The sequence below is a fragment of the Gordionus sp. m RMFG-2023 genome, chromosome 4 (assembly GCF_954871325.1).
Source record: "Gordionus sp. m RMFG-2023 chromosome 4, tfGorSpeb1-WG-v2, whole genome shotgun sequence".
Classification (NCBI taxonomy): domain Eukaryota; kingdom Metazoa; phylum Nematomorpha; class Gordioida; order Chordodea; family Parachordodidae; genus Gordionus; species Gordionus sp. m RMFG-2023.
In genome coordinates this window covers 8,062,745-8,085,068 of record NC_088778.1, presented here as the reverse complement: position 1 = coordinate 8,085,068, position 22,324 = coordinate 8,062,745, and the positions used below count along the sequence as shown (strand labels likewise).

At 26.9% G+C, this 22,324-nt stretch overlaps 1 protein-coding gene across 8 annotated transcripts; it reads right to left on the bottom strand.

Annotated features, from left to right (window-relative positions):
• Positions 1-4,537: 4,537 nt before the first annotated feature.
• On the bottom strand, positions 4,538-12,802 carry LOC135928971 (uncharacterized). Of its 8 annotated transcripts, XM_065465431.1 has the most exons (7): positions 12,638-12,802; positions 11,794-11,946; positions 10,625-10,663; positions 8,405-8,594; positions 6,614-6,820; positions 5,721-6,268; positions 4,538-5,612 (listed from the first exon to the last, which is right to left on the bottom strand). In XM_065465431.1, the coding sequence occupies exons 2-7, from the start codon at positions 11,794-11,796 to the stop codon at positions 5,034-5,036; spliced, it is 1,566 nt and encodes a 521-aa protein (XP_065321503.1). In that variant the 5' UTR covers positions 11,797-11,946; positions 12,638-12,802; the 3' UTR covers positions 4,538-5,033. The 8 variants fall into 8 exon arrangements, with proteins under 8 accessions (XP_065321503.1, XP_065321506.1, XP_065321508.1 ...); XM_065465434.1 differs by lacking the exon at positions 11,794-11,946 and having other exon boundaries at positions 4,539-5,612; positions 8,405-8,740; positions 12,638-12,801; XM_065465436.1 differs by lacking the exon at positions 11,794-11,946 and having other exon boundaries at positions 4,539-5,612; positions 8,405-8,680; positions 12,638-12,801.
• Between the last annotated feature and the right edge of the window lie 9,522 nt (positions 12,803-22,324).

The window sequence follows — 22,324 nt, the reverse complement described above, 5'->3', positions numbered from 1 at the left end:
AATATGTAGATTAAAGTATTCTATCATGAAGATTTTTTTTTATGAAATAGGAGATAAAGTTCTATATAATACAAATTCCAAATTTTCAAATGAATAAAACAGGTCTCCTTTTATTCCATGTGTTAAAAATATAAAAAAATGATTACCTATGCTTGAATTAAGCAAGAAGATTACCAATTGTTTTTTTATATATCTGATGATAATTGCTTAAAATTTAGGAAATCAGATACGGGTTTAATTTAAAGTTTTATTTCATTATAATTAAAAATAACTGAGAAAAATGCTAAAGTTTCTAGGATCGAAGTAAAAAATTTTAAACGCTAAAACCTACCATTATTACTGAGAAATTTAAGTCTAATACTAGCCTAAAAAATATATTGTCAAACAATTAAAAGCCAAACAGTATAATGAAGCATATGATAGCAAAATTCTAAATAACACAAAAAATAAACACATGATGATATTACTCGAAACCTTAAATGTATATATAAAATTTTCTCGATATATAATAATATTTTCGAATATAAATTTGAATGTTATTATATAAAATGAGATGTAGAAATCGCGATATTTTATAGAAGGTCATTCGAATATTATAATTAATATTATAATTTATTTAAATTAATTTTATGTTATATTATATTTTTATTTTTATATTTTTATTTTACTATTTTTATTTTATTATTATTATTTAAATTTATTATAATTTTATTTAAATTTATTATAATTTTATTTAAATTTATTATAATTTTATTTAAATTTATTATAATTATTATTTTAATATTATTTAGATCTATTTATATTAATATTTTAGTTTATAAATATTATTTTTAACATCTATAACTAGAAGTATAGCGAAATAACGAACAACAAGATAACACACAACGCAAGCAACAAATCTTGAAACATTAAATGCTAGAATTATAGCAAAATAATGACGAACAAAGTAACAACCGTAAACATAAAATCCTAAAATATTTAGAGAAGCAACAAATATTTATAGCAAATTAGCAAACATACAACTTAAGGGTTAAACTATAGAATAGAAAGTGTATGATACAAAACTCACACAGTTATAACGAGACATGCAACTCAAACCAATGTATCGGAAGTCACAAAAAAACTAGACACATATTGTTCAAATCTCAGTTTTACAGGGTAAGACACCTCAAAATTTACCGACTCAAAGTGCTTCACTATATGCGACATAACAGGTACCGGAGCCTGATATGTATAAACAAATAACCCAAAATTGCGAGGATCGGAGTTAGGCATCTAAAATTTAAAAATCTGACCTCATTAATCTGTAGCTAAAGGTTTGGCAAAGAAGCACACTGTTAACCCCGTGTCAAAGTTTAACCATTCAAAGCCAAGGGCTTCACAAGCTACCCGCCTGCCATGAATAGACAAGTGACCCAAAGTTGTGAGGATCGAAATTCAGCAACTCAAATGTCAAAACTTTTCACCTTATTTTTCTACAGCTATAAGCTAAGTATTTTATAGTAATATTGTATATTTACCTTTTTGTATATTGTTTTGCGGCTATACGTTAACATAGTAGAAAATGTATATATTAACTCTTTTTGTTAAATCAAAATATATTTGAATTAATATAATTTATTTTCTTGTTGAAATGATATTCAGAAATTGATTTTTAAAAACGGCTAGATTAAGATAAGAAACAAAATAATATTATGTAATTCTGGAGATTTGGCTTATAGATGACAAAAAGGTTTAGACATCTATAAAATCTAGAGGTTTTCATAATAATATTTTGGCCTAATTAATCGGCCCATTTTTAAAAATCGAACAAAATTCGTTTTAACAATACACTAATTTTTGTAGATTATTAATGTACAATATATTTTTTTTATAAATAGTATATTTGATCATATCCTAAGTGTAGTCCACTTTCTGTAAAATCAAACATTTTTACCTAACTTTAGGGTCCACACTAAGGGCTCATATGGTATCGTGTTAGTCGAAGTGTATGATGGTTAAAAAATATTTTTTTATTATTGATATTTATATTTTATGCATTGATCGGCATCGTTAAAAGTGCGAGATGGATATATAAACTAGTGTCTGCGACCCCTAGATTATATTAGTTGATTTGAATAGACTTTTTTTAAATAAAACAATATAGTCTGGTATGAGATCGGATTATGTTTATAATTTATTTGCTAAAGTAAAATTAAATTTCACAAAATAAATTTAATCAACTTATAGTGTAAGCTAGTCATATGCAGAACTCTATGATCGTTATTAAAAATGAATTGGGAGGGCAATTGATTTTCATTTTATGCTAATTTTGATATGGATTGGAAACGGGTAGGGTAAAATATTCTCATTGGCTTAAAAATGTTGAAGTTCATATATGAATATGCATTGTCACACTTATCCACCATGCATAGTATGAATTTTGTATAAAACCACTAGTATGTACGAAAAAAAGTTCTCTGACCCATTGTCTTGGAAAACTTTTATACTAAGAATATATTACACCATACATGTATCACTAGATTGTTAATTTAAACAATGCCAAGTCACCATATAGTTCTTTAAATAACCTGCAGCATTTTATTTAAAAAAAATTGCAATAAGTCTTTTTCCCAGTGACATGTCATTTATAAACCAAATAAGTGTGAAAAAATATCAAGAGTCATAGATTTTAATAAGAGAAATTATGTTGATATTATGTGGAGGCGAAAATGATACTCAGGCAGGCTAATTTATGCATAATATCTGCGAACAAGGCCTGATCGCAAATTTTATAAAGCATACAATCAAGTAAATTAATATAAGATTACGGTCTGGGCTGAAGATTATTTCAAATATTTCCGCTGACGGGTTCCAAACGACTGGGCCCGGATAACTTTTATTCTAAAAGGTATATACCAACAATCAATTCTTAATTTTATGATGTGCTATCAAAATTTTTACCAACTGGTTCACTATTTTTTTACCCCCGCAATATGACGTAAGGTATATAGTAATAGCATTATTAAAGGGGGAGGGTAAGATTTTTTTAAAAATAGAAAATACCTTTAAAAAATGGTGATTGTAAAAATAATTTGATATTCGCATAACTTGATGCGCACTAAGACAAATCGAGAGTTCGAATATTTGTTGGATTAATAGAATAATATTTTACAATTAATATCTTTATTCCCCCCTTTTTAAGTATTATTTAAAACCCGATTTATATTTAATAAACCTTGATATTGTACCAAAGAGGTCTAAACATCTAGGTTTTATTTAAGCAAAATAAATGAGAGGTTCTTGATTCATTAAGCAGTCCTTATACATATTTTGACCATGATTTCCATTAGCACTTGCACAAAATAAATGATATTTCCTTCTTTAAGATGAATTAAACTTATATTGGAAGTGATACACCAAAATATAAATAAATGGATTACCTGCTAAATATATACATAAGAATTTAACATCAAATTCGAAATCATAGAATTAACTCAATCAAAAAGGGGATTGTATATTTCTTTTCGTAACCATACACCTTACAGGTTTATATAAAAAATTTTAAGAATATTTTTGTGTAATTAGTCTAAATTTTATATATTTGAGTTTTTTTTAATTATTTAAGCTCTTATTTTCTACAATAATTCTCATAAATTAATATATATTTTATTAATTATTTTTTAACTTTGTGCTATTTTTTTTTACCAGACACTTATTTTATAAAGCGATTCGTTAATAGTCAGATAATAGCCCCACTTTTAGCCTTTGAATAATAAGTTTTTCTTTTATTATTAGAAGTTAAATTATCATGTAAATAGAACTTATATAATGAAGATCCTAAAATGATAGAATTTGATGATACAAGGTTTATTTAAATATTTTTTTATGCTAGTATCTCTTATATTTCATAAAATATCAGGATGATCTAGAATTTAATAAAACTTAAAATAAAAGTAATGTTCAATTGATAAGATTAAAAATTTGATTATGTTAATAAATATAATAGATTTGCCATTTTGTCAAAAATATAAAGATGATTTTATCTTCTATCTTTTATAATAGTAGAATAACAGGATAATTTAGAATCCAATGAAACATATAACATAGAATATAAGAAAAGATAGGGGAAGAATCTGATGCCTTCTTATAAGTTTTAAAAAAAAGCATAAAGAAAATTTAAACCTAGAAACCTTGTTTTTACCAAGGTGGAAGTATACGACTCAGTTGCGCAATTAAATATAATGGTACCTGAGGTATCCTCTTAGTCAGTAAAAATTTTTTTTATGAAAAACAAAAAATAATTAATAAAAACATTAATATTTTTTGATGTCAGTATCCATATAATTAAACTTTAGAATAGCTTAGCTTCATAAAGGGGTGGGGTCTAAAGTGCTATGGCTGACAAAACCATTGATATATTAATATTTTTCGGTGTAAAATTAAGAAAAGATAAATATTTGAAATTTTTTTTAAAGTAAAAGATAAAATTTATTACAAAAATATATAATAAATATAACATAATATATAAATAAAATGTCGTTTTTTGTAAATAATTTATAACAATAAATATACTATAAATTTTTAAAACTGAACCACCAAATTTTTATTTAATATGACTAAAGGTGTTAAGATAGAATGTTTAAAAAAATTTCTATAGTTACAAATTTATAAATTTAAAATATCATAAAATAAATATCGATACAGAATAAAAAATCGTTGTTGCTTTTTCGTGAGGTTTTCTAAAAAAAAGAAAGTAAAATGGCTATTAAAAATAAATTACAATAATAATATTTGAAATACTCAGGGTCAATATTTATAAATATTGAGCTAATTTAAAAATAAATATTACTTGGTACAAAAAAATAATTCTAAATTGCCATTAAAAAGTGTATAATGTAGTAAATATTTTATCACAAATTTAATATTTTATATTAAGCAGAACAGCTATAATGATGTACAATATATTATAAATGTTTTCCATATTGAATATAGATCGTTTTTTTATCATTAAAACTTTTATTTTTTAATATTAGAGATATATATAATTTAGTTTAATCTAGAAACATATCTGAACTCACGAAAGAATAAATTTTTTCCGTTAGAATATGAGGAATAGGAATGCAGTTTTGTTTTTCGTCAACATGATTTTCCTCAATATTACTTCCAATCTGTTTGTCTTCCTTGACATTTTCTTGTAACCCATTTAGTGTTTCCAGAATGTTATTCTGGTACATTCTGTAACAGTCTTCTTCTTTGATAAGTCCCAATTCTTTTTTAGCAGCCATGTATAAAAAATTTGGGTCAAGATTGTTCAAATCCATGGCTCCAGGTTCCACCTTCAAAGGAATAGTTAACTCGACATTAATTTCCCACTCAGCAGGGATGGAATCTAATAGAGCCTTTAGTAATGTACGAGCGATTTCTGGACAATCAGCGTAGAGCGGACCTATTATCATGTAATGTTCCGAAGATATATGTGTTGAATTCTTAGTGCTAAGGGAAGTAAAGGTCTCGTTATTTAGAGTGGTAGAAGAAATTCCTCTAGGTCGTATAATTCCATATCCACATATCTCCATTTCGGAGCAGCGTTTGATAGCTACTATACATCTTACTTTATATGTCATTTCATTCTTAATAAATTATTTTTTTTTAAAAAAAGTAATAGAAATGGTATAGCAAACAAATTTTATTTATAATCACAAAATACAACTAAGTAAATTTTTCTTTATAACTCAAACCTCTGCAGATAACTGTATAAAAGTCTTTAATAATTTTTCCCTGGATAGACCTCCGTGAATGGCCGTGTCGTAATCGCGTAAATTTGCTAAATTGATATCTACACCATCCATAAATACCACATTTATATTACCAGCTTTACTTGGTAATTTCACTTCATGGTTATATCTAGCTAAATCTCCACTCCTAGTATTCAGGCTATTGTAGAAGGAATCTTTTAAAAATCGTTTATCATCCAGGGGAGTCGGTTGGGTACTGTCAATACCACCAGCTCTCGTGGTTTCCTTTATATCTATCTCATCGTCTATCAGGTAATTATTATCGAGGTCCGTTTGTATCGTTCGATAACTCTGAGGCTTTTTGGAGTCAATTATATTGCATTCACGATCGTGTCTATAACCTTTAGAATTGCACTGATTAAGATTACATGTCGTTCCATTTATTGCAGGTAGAAGGGTGAGATCGTCGATGAGTTTATCGTTACCCGGGCTTTTAAAGAACTTATGAAGCATAGGATCGTTGCGTTTTAAGGAACCGTTGAATGTGGAAACTTTAACGGTGAAGAATAACATAATTCATTTTTGTTTTGTTCCGCCATTTTATTCGATTACAGGTTAATTTATACTTATTTATATATGCAATGTTCCAACCAGAGTTTTACGACCTGGAATAAAAAATGGTTCTGGCTCCGGATCTGACATTTAAAAATGGTGGTTCTAATTCCGGGTCATAAACATTTTAGAGAGGGGCTCTAGTTTAAATTTTAAACTTTGTTAAAAAGCAATGCAAAAAATATTTGAACAATTAATAAACCCATTAAAATAAAGCATACAATAAGCTTAAAGTGAAGGTATGGATCTGAAAGAGGAGATATTGTTAGATTTATATTACATACTTTTGAATAAAGGTGATGTCATTCCCATTTTAAGGTTGGAGAAAACTCTTCCTTTGACGGAATTGATACCTAAACATCTATGAGCCACATGGCCTAACATGGTGTTCCATAGTTTCTTGCCTATTCCTTTGGACCTATGGTTCTTGGAGACTATGTACAAACCAGCGAAGGAATATTGATCGCTTAAGTTGACACTCAATACGTTTCCTTGAATGTATGTTTTTAAATATATATATAGTGATGAAGAGGAAAGGAAACAGCAATAATTATTGTTATAAAGCTATTTTGGATATTTATTTAAAAAATTTATAAATTTTTCAGGCAATTCATTTCTTTTTAAACATTTATGAATTGGCTGTATTTTATGCCACACATGGCTCTGATTTTGTTTTTACAACGATATTCTCGTTATCCTAGACATAACACCCTATCGATTGAGTTATGAGAGCAAACTCTGAAAGCAAAACTTAACAAAGGTTTATTAATAGGCTAACCTTTTCTAATATACATAAGTCCTCACTGATCTAACAATATTATTGTAAAAAAATTTCTCCTTCCTCCAAGTTAGCAAAAAAATTAATTCTAAATATTCATTCCATGTTTAATCACATTTGAATTATAAAGAAAAGAAAGAAAGAAAGAAAGAAAGAAAGAAAGAAAGAAAGAAAGAAAGAAAGAAAGAAAGAAAGAAAGAAAGAAAGAAAGAAAGAAAGAAAGAAAGAAAGAAAGAAAGAAAGAAAGAAAGAAAGAAAGAAAGAAAGAAAGAAAGAAAGAAAGAAAGAAAGAAAGAAAGAAAGAAAGAAAGAAAGAAAGAAAGAAAGAAAGAAAGAAAGAAAGAAAGAAAGAAAGAAAGAAAGAAAGAAAGAAAGAAAGAAAGAAAGAAAGGAAAGAAAGGAATAAAGAAAGAAAGAAAGAAAGAAAGAAAGAAAGAAAGAAAGAAAGAAAGAAAGAAAGAAAGAAAGAAAGAAAGAAAGAAAGAAAGAAAGAAAGAAAGAAAGAAAGGAAAGAAAGGAATAAAGAAAGATTTAAATTAACTATGTAAGACCTTTAATTTATATATCGATAAAGTTAAATTTATTTAATTTTATATATTTTTTCATATTCATTAAGGACAAGGTCAAAAAATAAAATGTTTTTTTGTCATTTTATAGCCAATTTATTTTAAATATAAAATATAATATTATGATATGTTTAATTTATTTATATATTTTTTTTTAAAAGGGACCGTTGTTAAATAATTGGCAGATATTTTGCTTAATTTTTTTTATTATGTACTTAAAAATTTTATTAATTTTGAAAAAAAATATATAATTCCCTCGGGGATTACAAAAAATTTATATTTTACTTCTTTTTAATTATCATATTTTTGTAGATAAGTAATTTCTTTTAATTAAAGTTAAAAAAAAGTAGTGAAATTAATTTTGGTTATATCTTATAAAAACTTTAGATCATTCATCCATTATCTTAAAAAAATTGAAGCTTAAAAATTAATAGAATTTTTTTTTAAAATTAATATAGTTATGACTGTGTCAACCTTAAGATCAGGGTCCATCATACGGTCAGCCCATTTTTCTCTCGTCCTAAAAACGAATCTGGTATTAAACGCGACCTCAGCGAACCTAAACTGATGAGATAGGGCTGCTAAAGCATCCAAAAGGAATCGCTTGAATTAGCCGGAGTAATATCAAATTCGTTTTAATTTTCGTAAAAGAAAGAAAATCACTGAAATTAAATAACTTACTCCTAGTTAGACTTGTTTTTTACACTATATAGGATATATACTATATATACCAATAATGCCTTCTCTAGGGGTGACAGCCACAAACCAGCCTTGAGGATCTAGATCATAACACAGTTTGAGGAATTTGGAATCATTGGCAGTCCAACCGACTTCCTTGTAAATCCATTCCGGCATCGCATTTACCTCCTCCACCTTTATGCGCCTTATTTCAAACTTATCATCATCATCAGAAGATGTCATCTAGGTGTATGTTTATTGTATGTTTAGTAATTTGGTTAGGGTCTTGAGAATATCTACTTGTCTAGCTGAATTTAATCTCCATCCAACTTTTGAGTTTTATTGATAGAAATTAGATTGTGAGAGAATTGGGGAAAAGTGGGAGCGGTCTACTTAATAGGATGATAATATTTAATAATAAACAAAATATGACTTTATTTTAAGATTGAAGTAGGGATTTTTCATTATTTTTGAGTTTTTTATTATAAGAATAACTTTTGGTTATTTTATAGTTTCATAATTTTGTCAAGGTAGTGGCAGGCACAACAGACAAAGGCATCTAGGACCATTAAGTAATTCCAAAACGGTTTGAACTTATACAAAGAAAAGAACCTGAATTAAGTTATAATACAAATAAAAATCATCTCAGACATTAAATTGTACTAAATTAAAGTAAGGGTTTTAATTATAAATATACTTATATTTATATTCGATCATTTATTATTTAGATTAGATATCCTCCCAGTATAAATATTATAAAATTACTATAGCAATTAAGGGATGAGCATTATAGTGTATATCCTAAATTTTCGCAAAATACATTCTTTTCAACTAATTGATTCTTCATTACTCTCAATATTCACGCGCTCCTCCTTAAAAAAAATTGGATGCAAACTGCTCCTACTCCCCATAAATAGGTAGGAAGTTAGCCAGCTTCATATCAAGACTCTTTTTTACAAAATCTTGTCCGATGTGCCCAGATCTCCCATAATAACAAATTAAATAATTTTAGAATTATTATAAGTAATTAATCGGGATGTAACCAATGAGCTCCTCCGCTAATTTATCCGTTTTCGGAAATATCATCTTAAACAAATAAAGACCTTCCCCCAACACTCCCCGTGTCTTCCCTCTTTATTTTTTTTTAAATACTATAAATAGAAATTTTTGAGATAAAAAAAATGATTAATGTATCTATCATTTTTTAAATTTAAATAAATACAAGTATAGTCTTTTTCTTCCCCATTATTCAAAAATTGTAGGGAATCCAAATTAAACAAATTAAAATATTATATAGCATATAAACAACAAATATTATATAAATGGCCAAATGTCCTATAAAGTATATAAATTTAATATCAAATAAATGTTCCTAGAATAGTTACAAAAATTATATATTAAAATAAAACAATATTCTATTATCACTTGCAAATTTAGTCTGGTTATAAATTTAAATATCATAAAAGTAAATTGGTATAGCTAATAGTGTTGTTAAACGGCTCTATTTGAACCGATTTTTAAAAAGGGCAAACTCAATATTTTCTCTTGTTCACAGATGACACAAAGGCTTGAACATTTTTTTGTCAAAATCTCGAGTCTTATGCTATATTTTTACTGTTCCGGCTAAAATATTGAGTTAGCCACTTTTAATGATCGGCTCGAATCGATCCGTTTAACAACACTAAGCTAAGATTTTTAAGCAATGCCATGATTTTTTAAAATGTATCATTTTAAATTTAATTAAATAAAAACAATTACAATCCAACATTAAAAAAATTGAAGAAATTCTTAAATCAATAATATATTAAATATGACGTGGATTAAATTAAGTTATTCCAATTATGATGATAAATTTATTTTATGGTGGATACTATATATAATAAAATAAATTTTTTAAAGAAAACTGGTGTTTTGCTTTTTAACTAAATTTTATAAACTCTGGACTGCGAACTCTTAACCCGAACCGGATTCAGGATTTTTTTTATTAAATTCGAACCCGAAATGTTGTTTTTTAAAGGGCTTTAACAGAGTCTGGGATCGGAACTAAAACCCTCGAAAATTTGTCAAAATTAATGAACCAAAGTTTAATTTTAAAATTTTGGTAAAATAGGATCTCCTTTTACGGCATTGAATCAAAACTCTCAGGTTCAAAGCTCTGACTACACCTCGGTCGGTGCAATATTTTAAAGAGGTAAAATAATGAATTTCGCATCCTAAGTCAATAGTTTCAGAGAATTTTACATAAATTTTAAAAGTATATATATATCAAAGACCTCAAGATGACACCATTTGCACAGCCCCAGCCTGGATTTCTAATAAAATATATTTATTTTTAATTTTTATAGGTAATAATGGCGATTTAAAATATTCGGCTTTAAAATATAGGGCCTGGCCCGGATATTTTATAAAAAATATTTTTTAGGCTCGGCCCCTAAAAAATTAAAATATGGCCCAAATGCAATGTTAAATATAATATTAATACATCATCTAATTAAACAATAGTCCAGTCAAACATGGATAAAATATTCAAATAAAATATCATTTCATCAATATGTGAGATTGAAATGAAACATATCTTAATGAATATATTATAATTTCTAGTAAGAACCCATTAGATTGGTCGAGAATGCATTTAGATCATTTTCCCCTGTTTTCAAAATAGCAACTGATATATTGTCTATTTATGGATCTTCGGCTTCATGTGAGAGGTAATTCTCAGTAGAGAAAAATATGGCAATGAATAATAGAATGCTTTTGAAGGAAGAAACCATTAGAAAGACCTTATGCTTGAAAAACTGGTTATTGTTTAAATTCGGATCTAGTAAATCATATCTTTTCTGTATTATAATTTTTTTAAATTAGATCATTGTGCTGTGCATTTTTAGAAAATTATAATAAAATTTGAGAATATTAGATCGAAGAAATAACGTATAGAAAAGAATTTCGATATTTTTATAATCAATTCTGATTCTAAAAATCGGGTGTTTTTTGCCAATTATTAGGATAACGTTATGAAATCATTGGGTTTTATTTCTTCTGTTATTTTCTGTAAATTTTGAATGCTAATGACAATTAGTAAGTAGAATCTATAAAAGTGTCATTTTAAAACATACACATATGTTTATAATTTTTTTTTGCAAAATATAATTTATTTTTTAAAGCTTTAGAAAAATTTTCGAATCGAATCAAAATTCGACGAACCGGATAATGATGGACCGGATAATGATTTTATTATACGTATGAATACGAATAAAGAATTATTCGTATCATACGATTACGAATAGCATAATTAGGAATAGTAGTATTATTCGATTCAATTCGTTTTTTTTGTAGGGATTATTTGTATTTCTTAAGTTTATCGTAAAATTTAAATTATTACTTTAACTTAAATCTTTTCTTGATATATTTGGAAATAAATCAAGTGCTTTGTAAAAAAAAATACCATTTTTCCGCTCTTTAAATCCCCCACATCTTAGTTAGTAAGCGAAGTTAGGAAGTAAAATTTCATTTTTTTTTCTCTCGTAGTTATAGTGTGCCAATATACAAAATTTGAATTCTGGGGGTCGTATTTAATGTTGATTTATGTGGAATTCACCTTTTATATAATTTATCATTATAATTTTGTAGAATATTCAATAAGAAACTTATCAAATGAACAAATAAAAAAAAATAATAGAAGCAAAATCACTTCCAAAAGAGAATCACATTTTATTTTAAAGTAAAACAAAACAAAACAAAACAAAAAAGTTCGAAACTAAAACTTAACGATAATAGTTTTCCATTATCGATTATTCTATAAATATCCAAAACAAAAAAATGATTTGGGATTTATTTTTTTTTAAATAAAAGAAATACAAAGCAATAACTTCTCCGCCCAGGTTTATTCGAAAATGAATGCGAATCGAATAACGAATTTATTCGGACATTCGTAACGAATAGTAAAAATATAATATTCTTATTGGTTAAAATTCCGAATAAATTAAGTATATTCGATTCCGTAAGGCCTTTAGCCAGATTACCTATTTTTTTTAAAAAAAATATTGTTTATAATGACGTATTGTACTCATTCTTTTTAGGAAAAGAAAGAGAGAGAAGTAGGGAATGGGGGGGGGGGCGTACTTCATTTTATTTTGGCTTAAAATATATTTACGAAAACTGGCAACTCCCCCCCCCCCCTATTACCTACTCGGGTATGCTAATAGAGGAAGGGGATTAAAGGCACTTTTTATTAATTTTTAGAATGTAAATTAAAATAGAATAAATCAATAATTTAAAAAAACTACTACCTGAATACAGGTCGAAGAATCCTTTAATACTATATAAATAGAGAAAGCGATATTAATTTTGTTTTTTTCTTTCTAACGAATAGCGAATATATTCTTATATTTTTTTTTTAGAAATTTTTATAGGAAATTTGAAATTATATTTAGCCAAGATAGATGGAACAAATTATGAATAAAATAAAATAATAATATTATATATTTTTAGTTTAAAAAAAATAAATGAATTATATAAAAAAAAGAATTTATATAAATTATTATTGAATAAAAGAAGAAATTTAAAATAAAAAAATGAAATGTAAAAATAATTTAAAATAAAATATTTGATGTGTATTATAAAATACAATCAGAAAAAAAATGAAAATATATTTTTAAAAACGATTGAATTACAAAATATATAATTATAATGAATATAACAAGTCTTGAAAACTAAAGCTAAGACGCTAAAGTAATTCGATATCTTCCATTTTCATTATACCTGTTTATGAACATGAAGTCCTAGGATTTTCGGAAAACTTGCTTAATTTGAGCAAGTAGGCAAATGCACAATTCCCTTTTTTTTGTCTTTTCATTCTCCATATGGCCCCATACGGAAAAACTATTTTGGGAAAGACATATACACGCCTAATTTTTTTTTGAAAAATACATAATCATAGCTCCATATTATGTGTATAGTTAAATCCTAGCAAATGAGACAAGGAATCTTTTCTTTATTAAAAATTGTAAATTAGCTTTATACTTTTGGACCAAAACCCTACCCCCCCCCCCCCCCCGCTTATTTATTTATTTATAATATCGCGTTTAATACAATCACTATCATTGTTGTTGTTTTCCTGATTTTGTTTATTTTATATATTCTTCACCATCTAAATTATATTAATATTATACTCCTTATCTAATCTATATTTCCGCGCTATTAGCTACAGCTACTAAAACAAGGAAATGTGCTAAATTATAATTTTTCAAATTTTTCATCCCGAAAGTGGCATATCTAAAATTTAGGAGGGGGTGGGATTATTTTTTAAGGCTTCGCCCTCAAACCTCATTTCCAAAATTCTGATCAGATATTTTCGATATTCCTGTAGTTTTTTAAAATATTTATTTTATTGCATTCATCCCCTTCAATCAGCCAGCCTTGGTCGTCGTGAATGGTTAGAATCACTCTCTAGTCATAACCTTGGTAATCTCTTATCAGACGAACAACTGAGAGTTCTCTATGGTTTAGGCTAAGTTGTGACATTGTACAGCCATATGTTAGAGTTAATGCATATCACCAATTGATTCAAAGGGTAGGCACGGCCTCCATTTTATATAAATTTAAAGACGACACCAGTGCAATATAGCAATAATTCAATAAATAGAGGTTTAATAGGTTATTTTTTTACTCTCATGCACTAAGGTTTAACGATTGTTAAGTAAAATAATACTAACACTAGGCGCGCCTCTACACTTGGAAACAGAAAAGATAACCTTTATTTTATGATTTCATACGAATTATAGCGCATAGTAAAAAAAATTTAAATGTGGAAATTATATTTAAAAAATGAAATATGCTTATAATAATAGCGTATTCTTAAATTTTTTAAGGATATTTTCGCGTAAGTTTTTTTTAAAAAAAAAAGAAGAAATTTTAAATATGATTTTATAGAAGAATAAAATTAAGGAGGAGGAGGTTTTTATCAATTTTTAAGTAATAAAACAACGTTTAATTTATCAATATAAAAGTATTATGCCTAAAAAAAAATAGTATTAGCCAAAAGTGCCATTAGTTAATTCAAATCATAGAAAAAAAATTTAAGAAAGGAAGAAAAGAAAACAAAAAATATTTGGCTATAAAAAATATATATATTAATTGATTATTCTTTTCCAGAATAAAGAAATAATAAATCGAAATAAAATACATCAATTATTGATCGTTTAATTTGTTAAAAAATGAGTAGGATTTGGTAATTCAATTTATTCACTTATTATATCATTCTGAAAATTCAAGATGATAATCGATTTGATTTGTAAAAATAGATAAAAATCCATCGTAAGACCGGTGTTACTCTATGGAAGTGAAACATGGGCATTAAACACTACGGAAGAAAAGTTATTACAAGCCACGGAGATGAGAATGATACGGTGGAGCTTGGGGTATACTAAACTCGACCATATGACGAATGACTGTCTCAGAGCAAAAATGGGTATTCAACCTATGGTGGACTTGATAAACGAAAATTTAAGGTGATATGGTCATATACTAAGAAGGGAGACTAATTATGTAAATCGAAAAGTATTGGACATGGAGGTGCCGGAAAAGAGAGGAAGAGGACGACCTCGTGTTACGTGGAAAGGTCAGAAGATAAATCCGGACATGGCCCTTACTCGATCAAGATGGAAGAAACTTATCAAAACAAACCCCACAACTGTGGGACAATATGCATGATAAAGAAGAAGAGATATATAGATGGCAAAAGAATGAAAGAAATTTTTAACCCAATTAAATATTTTATTTATTCATTCAGCAAAGATAATTTCAATAAATGAACCTATGTCACTTATATCTGCTCTTCTCTTGTCGCACCATGGTTTTTTCATGGCAAAGTTCTGCCAATGAAAAAAAATTGGTGCGGTAAAGAAATGATAGTGTATTTCATATTGTATATAAAATATACATTAGTATTTCAAATTACATTAATTTCCTTTTGCGATTAAAAGGAGATAACATGACAAATTATATTATATATTAATCAAAATGTTTCTTAAATTGTTTTTACAAGTTTTTTTTACTATTAAAATGGAATCTTTCCTATTGAAATAAAATGCTATGTATTTCATGGTATTCCTACTTTTAATATTGTTTTGTTTTAAATCTTTTGCTATATAATTAATCATAATTGCATTTAAGAACTTCAACACCCTCTATAAGCCAATACCGATCTTACCCCCTTAGAAAATGGTATCCCCCTAGTACTTACCCTTCCCCTCACAGGCGTATCCAAGATTTTTCTAGGAAGGGAGGTGGGGGTGTCCGCCATGGGTCTTTAGGTCTACTCTACACCTTTGGCTTTGTTAGATTTTAATAAAATAATTTTGAGTTAATAAAAATGGTATTCTTTAAATTTTGAATTAAGGTCATTAGTTAAAAATTTATTAACCTTTACTAAATTTTTCTTTCAAATTCTTTTTTTAATGTACATTGTATAAATTTATGGGGGAGAGTGCGATAGGGGGGGGGGAGATTTTTTATTAGTAAAAGGATATTTATGAAAACAGGCTTGCGATGGGAGGGGGGATTTTTTTCCCCGTTGGTTACACGCCTGCTTCCCCCTATCAACAAATCATAATTAGCACCAAATCAACTACCTTCCTCCCTCACTTCAATTATTTTATTCGAATTACTACAAAAACTTCCTAACTACATACCCCCCCCCCCAATCTCAATGGTGTAAGTCATAACACTCCTTCCCGGATTACAAAAATTTGGGCATTGTAATTATTTGCTAAGGTTATGGTTTGAGACATCAAAAGATTAATTATTAGCCTCTTAGTAATTTACAATGATTAATATATTTTTTTATATCCTTTTTTTAAATAGCAAGTGTGGCGAGATTCCAAACCTGAGTTGACTCCGGTTAATCCAGGCTTGGGATAAATTTAGTCAAGAGTCAGTTTTCAAGGGATTTTTTGAAAGATCTTGCTTTAGTTTTTCAGGGAAAAAGTTTCAAATGATTTGGTTGGGAAATTTCAAAATGATAAAATAAGACGCCAAGAAAAATATGAAATCGATATTAATTCATAGAATCAATTAGTAGTGTATTTATTTCTGCTGTGTAAGTGATAAATAAATGTAAATTAGTAACGGGATAAGAGGTAGGAATGATTTTTATAAAAATATAAATTAATAGTCATAAAATGGATATTTTTGAAAAATATTTTATCTGGCATCCGAATTTTTTGCCTTTGGGGAGATTTGTCTTCCTGCCCCACCCTCTCTGAGTACGCGCCTTAATGGAATAAAAAGTGAGTTTGAAATAAATCTCGCCCCCCCCCCGCCCTCCCTCATTTGACAAAATACTTTTTCTCATGAATGAAATATTAACATCAATAATTTAAAGCAATTAAACATTAATTAAATTTAAAATGGTCAGTAAAAATATAAAAAATATTACCTGTTTTGCTGTCAAAATAAATCATTTTCTAAGGTGTTTAGCAAAAAACAACTTTCAAATTATTTTTCATTTACTATCATTTAAAATGATATTATGAAATTAAATCCAATAAAATATTTTGCCAAATTTTTTTTTTTTATATTAAAGAAACCTTGTGAAAAATTGAGATACAGATACATCGTCTAAAAACTTATCTAGATCCAGATACAGATTCATGGTTATCTTGATACAGATACCATTTTTAAAATGTATCTAGATAATACATTTTTTAATGCTCTTATATAAGCTTTGCATAAACCTAAATTAGGATTCTATTGTGAAAATATATGAAATGAGCTAAAAACTTATTGATTAGATATCACATTTATCAAAATATAAGTAAATAATGATTTTTAGATTTTAATATAATATATGAAAATATATGATTAAATGATATAAATAATTAGATTTCAGTAATAAAATATTTTCAAAATTTTGGTCATTAAGGCATCCTCGTTTATCTGTAAAGACATTTTTAACTAAACTAAAAAGTTTTTCTACCAGGGTGCTTGAATGGATTGTTATCAAAATTGAAATTATTATTAACTACTGAAAAAAATCGGATATTAAATTATTTGTTTCTTTCATAGGTTAATTGTTTGCAATCAGTTGAAGACCTTGATAATTCATCAACTATTCTTTGTATTAATTGTTTTTTTCATTAACAGTGTATGATTTTTTCTCTTAAAATTTAAATTGCAGTTGTAAACATTTATTTAGTATCTATAACCTTAAATGTTTTACAATGTCAAAAGTTGTAACTGAAATTTTCGTATTCTTTTGTAGATATAGATATGGAAAACATTTTACTATCAGAGATCTGTTTTCTTAATTTTGAGATATTGTTTTAAAATATTCTCTATAAATTGGCCATAAAAAAATGTCTGAACTTGTTGATGCTTCATTGATTATTACTTCTTCCTCTTCCTCTACATCACTATTAATATTAATCTAAAATAAATTTTTAAAATTAGTATAATAAAATAAAATTAATCAATTCCATCGAAAATAAAAATGGCAGATTCCTTGAGTTGCATTGTAATATCAAAATTTGTCTGGTTTGTTGATAAACTCACACATAATATTATTTTTATATATAAGTTTTAATAATATTTTTTAATATACATATTTAAATTATATAAAATAAATTTTGCATTCAAATATTTTATTTATAATAAAAAATAGCGTATCTAAAAACAGATACAGATATGTCTAAAATAATATCTAGATACAGATAGAGATACTTAAATTCAAAATCTATCTAGATACAGATACCACATTTTTTATATCTAGATAATTTAACAACTCTGCTTGTGAGCACTGATGTTAAAACCCATTTTATCAATTAATTGGTAATCACTAATTGAAATACTCGCAAATAAACAATCTTCTAATATGCTTATTTTATTTTTTTAATATTTATTTATGCCCATTATTAGCTTTTTTAATTCCTCATTTCTCCTCAAACAGGATTTAATTCGAATTATTTCTTCATTCTCTAAGTACTATTATTCATAAATTCTCTTGTAATAAATAGACTTTGCACTCTTATAAACTCTCACTCGTATTACAATATGGTTCATATATTCTTCCTTGACAAATTGATCTAACTGATCAATCTTGGAGGCAATTTCCTTGTTTCTAATTAATGTTTACCCGCTCTAAATCAGATTTAAGAGACAAAACTTTATACCATTCTTACCATATCTGAAGTCTTGGTAATAACATTAAGTCGTTATATCAATTGTAAACAAGTATACTTATGGATTATGATAATTTGTTACAACAGGAATTCACGCCCTATTAAATATTCTATGCATTTAAACCCAACTTAAACGCTAATGCTTCTTTTAAATTTTTTTAGCATTATTAAATTGATTGGACAAAAATAACACCTATCTTTTAATATCATATCTTATGTATACTTATTTAATATATAATCTATTTTGTTGCGAAACTCTAATTCAAAAATTTCTTTTTTCTTTCAAATTCCTCCCTTTACTTGTTGACTTCCATCTTAGCTACCACTATTAGATCTATTTCTCTTCTATTCTCCTTCTATTTCTATTCAAAGTATTTTGTAGATTTAGCAGTTTTTCGAGAACTACATCATGTTTTACTTTTAACTAGGATTATTTAGTCTTATTACTATGAGTTTGTCTCATACCTTCTCAATTTTTATTGTTAATCTCAATGATAGTTTCAAACAGTTCCATCTTAATATCATTCCACCCTAAAATAGTTCAATCTTTATAGATGTGATGTAATCCTTAAAGTTATAATTATTTTTGTTAACTCCTGGCAACCTTAACCTAAAATTTTTACAAAACTAATTGCATGGTTATTTTACATCTTTTAATAAATTTATTTTGTCAGAAATTAAATCTTTAAAACTCTTCAAGATAATATTTAACAGAATCTTACAAAAATATGCTCAATAAAATTATTGAAAAATAGAAAGAAATTATAATATACTTATAAAAACTAAATGGGGAATCCCAAAAAAAAAAATCATCATCCTGGGCAAATTACCGGGTACTCACTCTATCCTTGCATCACTAATTCTAATGTAACACAGTTCTTTATATAAATATTTCTCGCGTGAAACTTACAACAATGATTGGAATTCATATTAGAAAATAAATTATTAGAGAAAAACCCCAAAAATGGATTTATTGATATCAGGGTTTAAAAAAAATCTTCAAATGATTTGAAGATTTTTTCACCCAAATCATTGGCGTACGCAGCGGGGGGGGAGGCAGGGGGACAAATCCCCCCCTCCCCCAAGCCAAAATGCAGATGCCGGACATATTTTTCAAAAATATTATTTTTTATATTTTATTATAATTATTCATATCTATTTCTTTTTAAATTTTTATATTATTACCTTTTTCATTTACTAATTTACTTTGTCAATTAATTTCATTTTCAAGTTTTCCTTGTGGCGTAATATTTATCTATTATTTTTAAATTTCCCGGTATTATAATTTTCAAATTTCTAGTCATGGATATTAGACTTTTTTTTAAAAACGCTGAAGGTGAAAATCATGCCAAAAAGCAAAAAAGTATAGTATGATAATTTAATAAACAAAAGCTGTGAACTGATGATTTCCTCAAAAGAATCAATTCAAAAGGGGGATATGATTCCCATTTCATCAATAATTGATAAAAATAGGGTTAAAATTGCAAAAGAAAATAGAGGCAAGATAAAACTAACTATTGAGGCTATTTTATATTGTGGATTGCAAGGCCTAGCACTTCGTGGCCACAAGGATTCAGGAAGCTTAAATTTTAATAATAATGATAACGAAGGTAATTTCCGTGGACTTTTAAAATTTAAAGCATTAGGAGATCCTGTATTAATGGAGAGCCTCATTAGTACCAATAAAAATGCTACTTATCTCAGCCCTAGGATATAAAATGAGATAATTGATATTTGCAACAATATCATTTTAGAAAAATTGATTGTTGAAATCAATTCTGCCCCATGCATCTCAATTTTGGCAGATGAGACCACGGACATTGCTGGTATTGAGCAGATGTCGTTGTGTGCGCGATATGTAGATACTCATAAAAACATTATCAAGGAAATGTTTCTCCAATTTATTCCTGTTTCAAGCATGACTGGGTCTGCTTTAGCTGATGTAATATTTGTGAATCTTAAAAAATTAAAAGTAATAATTAATCTTATAATATAATTATTTTAAAAAATATAGCTAAATATAAATATGATACGTGGGCAAGGGTATGATGGAGCACGTGCAATGAGTGGACAATTCAATGGGCTTCAGGCATTTATTAAAAAAAAATGCCCAACAGCTATATATGTCCACTGTACTGCCCATTCACTCAACTTACAATATCGGATTCATGTTCTTTACCATTGATATCAAATTGCTTAGGTTTTTAATTATTATATTAAATTTTTTATATTTATATCAGGTAAAATATCTAGCATCTATGAGATGTTTAGATACCCCAAGCGTCAAAATATTTTGAACAGAATTATATCTGAAACTCCTTGCCTAACAAGGAGAAAAAAATTGAAAAAGCTCCAACAAGATGGAGTCTTCGACATCAAGCAGTAACAGCTTTTATCGAGTTAGAAGAGCCGATTATTAATGCTCTTATAGAAATATCACAATGTCTGAAAAAGATATTTCTTAAGAAGCAAGCAAGTTACTGGATTCAATACTTATACCAAATATTTTTTTCGCATTAGAATGTATTAATAAATTATTTAATTATACAACTATTTTATGTAATACTTTTCAAAAACCTGATATTGATTTGATTGAGATGATGAGAATAGCAGAGACAATTTTATTAGAACTCAAAGAAATTAGAGCTAATGCTGATGAGGAATTTCATATTTTATATGTTAATGTTGAATCAAAAGCAGAGCTATACGAGTTCAATATTTGTCTCCCTCGACTTACAGTAAGGCAAACTTATCGTCTAAATATTAATATAGGGTCAATAGAAGAATATTATATGTCTTTATACCTCTTTTGGATACATTTATAACCCAAGTAAATGAAAGGTTTTTAATTTATCAAGAAACACTTATCAATCTGCAGATATTACTTCCGCAAAAGCCCTTTGAACCTTTTTCAGATAATGATAGAAAAAAAATAAAATATTTGGAAGATTTTTATCATGAAGACATTAATGTATCTCATGATGCTTTATTAGCTGAATGCCAACTATGATCTAAAAGATTAACTATGGTTGATATAGTTCCAAAAAATGCTATGATGCTTTACAGCATTTCAAACATCTTTTAGATTATTTTCGCAATATATTGAAATTATTACATATATTAGCAACTCTTCCCATTAGTACTGCAACTAATGAGAGAACATTTTCTTCTTTAAGAAGATTAAAAACGTACAACGAAGATTGGATTTTACATTATAAAAATATAATGTTTCTATAATATTTTTTGTGCTATCATTTTTTAATGTCTTATATATTTTTCTTTTACATAAAAAATATAATTATTCATATTTCCAACATTTAGATTTTTTATACTTTATATATAAATTTTAAAAGCTCAAAAAAATTTAAATTTCTATTATGGATTATTTATTTTATAGTCATCATATCCTGGTTATATCCACTTAATATTTTATAATTCAGATTTAATTAAAGTATTTATATGCCGCCGGTTATATTCGTTTCATATTTTTTAAATCAAATTTATTTTTATATATCGGTTTATATATTTAATTTTTTATAATTCATATTAATTTAAATTTGTATATTAGAATTAGTTATTAGTCCTAATTAATTTATGCTTGATATTTTTAAATAACAATAATTTTATTTTAAAAAATTTTAATTATCCCCCCTCCTCCCCCACACACCAAATTCCTGCGTACGCTACTGACCCAAATATACCTATACTGATAATATTATTTATATTTTCCTTTGTTTCTTTTAAGAACAGAATATCTAGATGTTCCCGGTTAAATTTTATAATTTACTTAAGCATAAC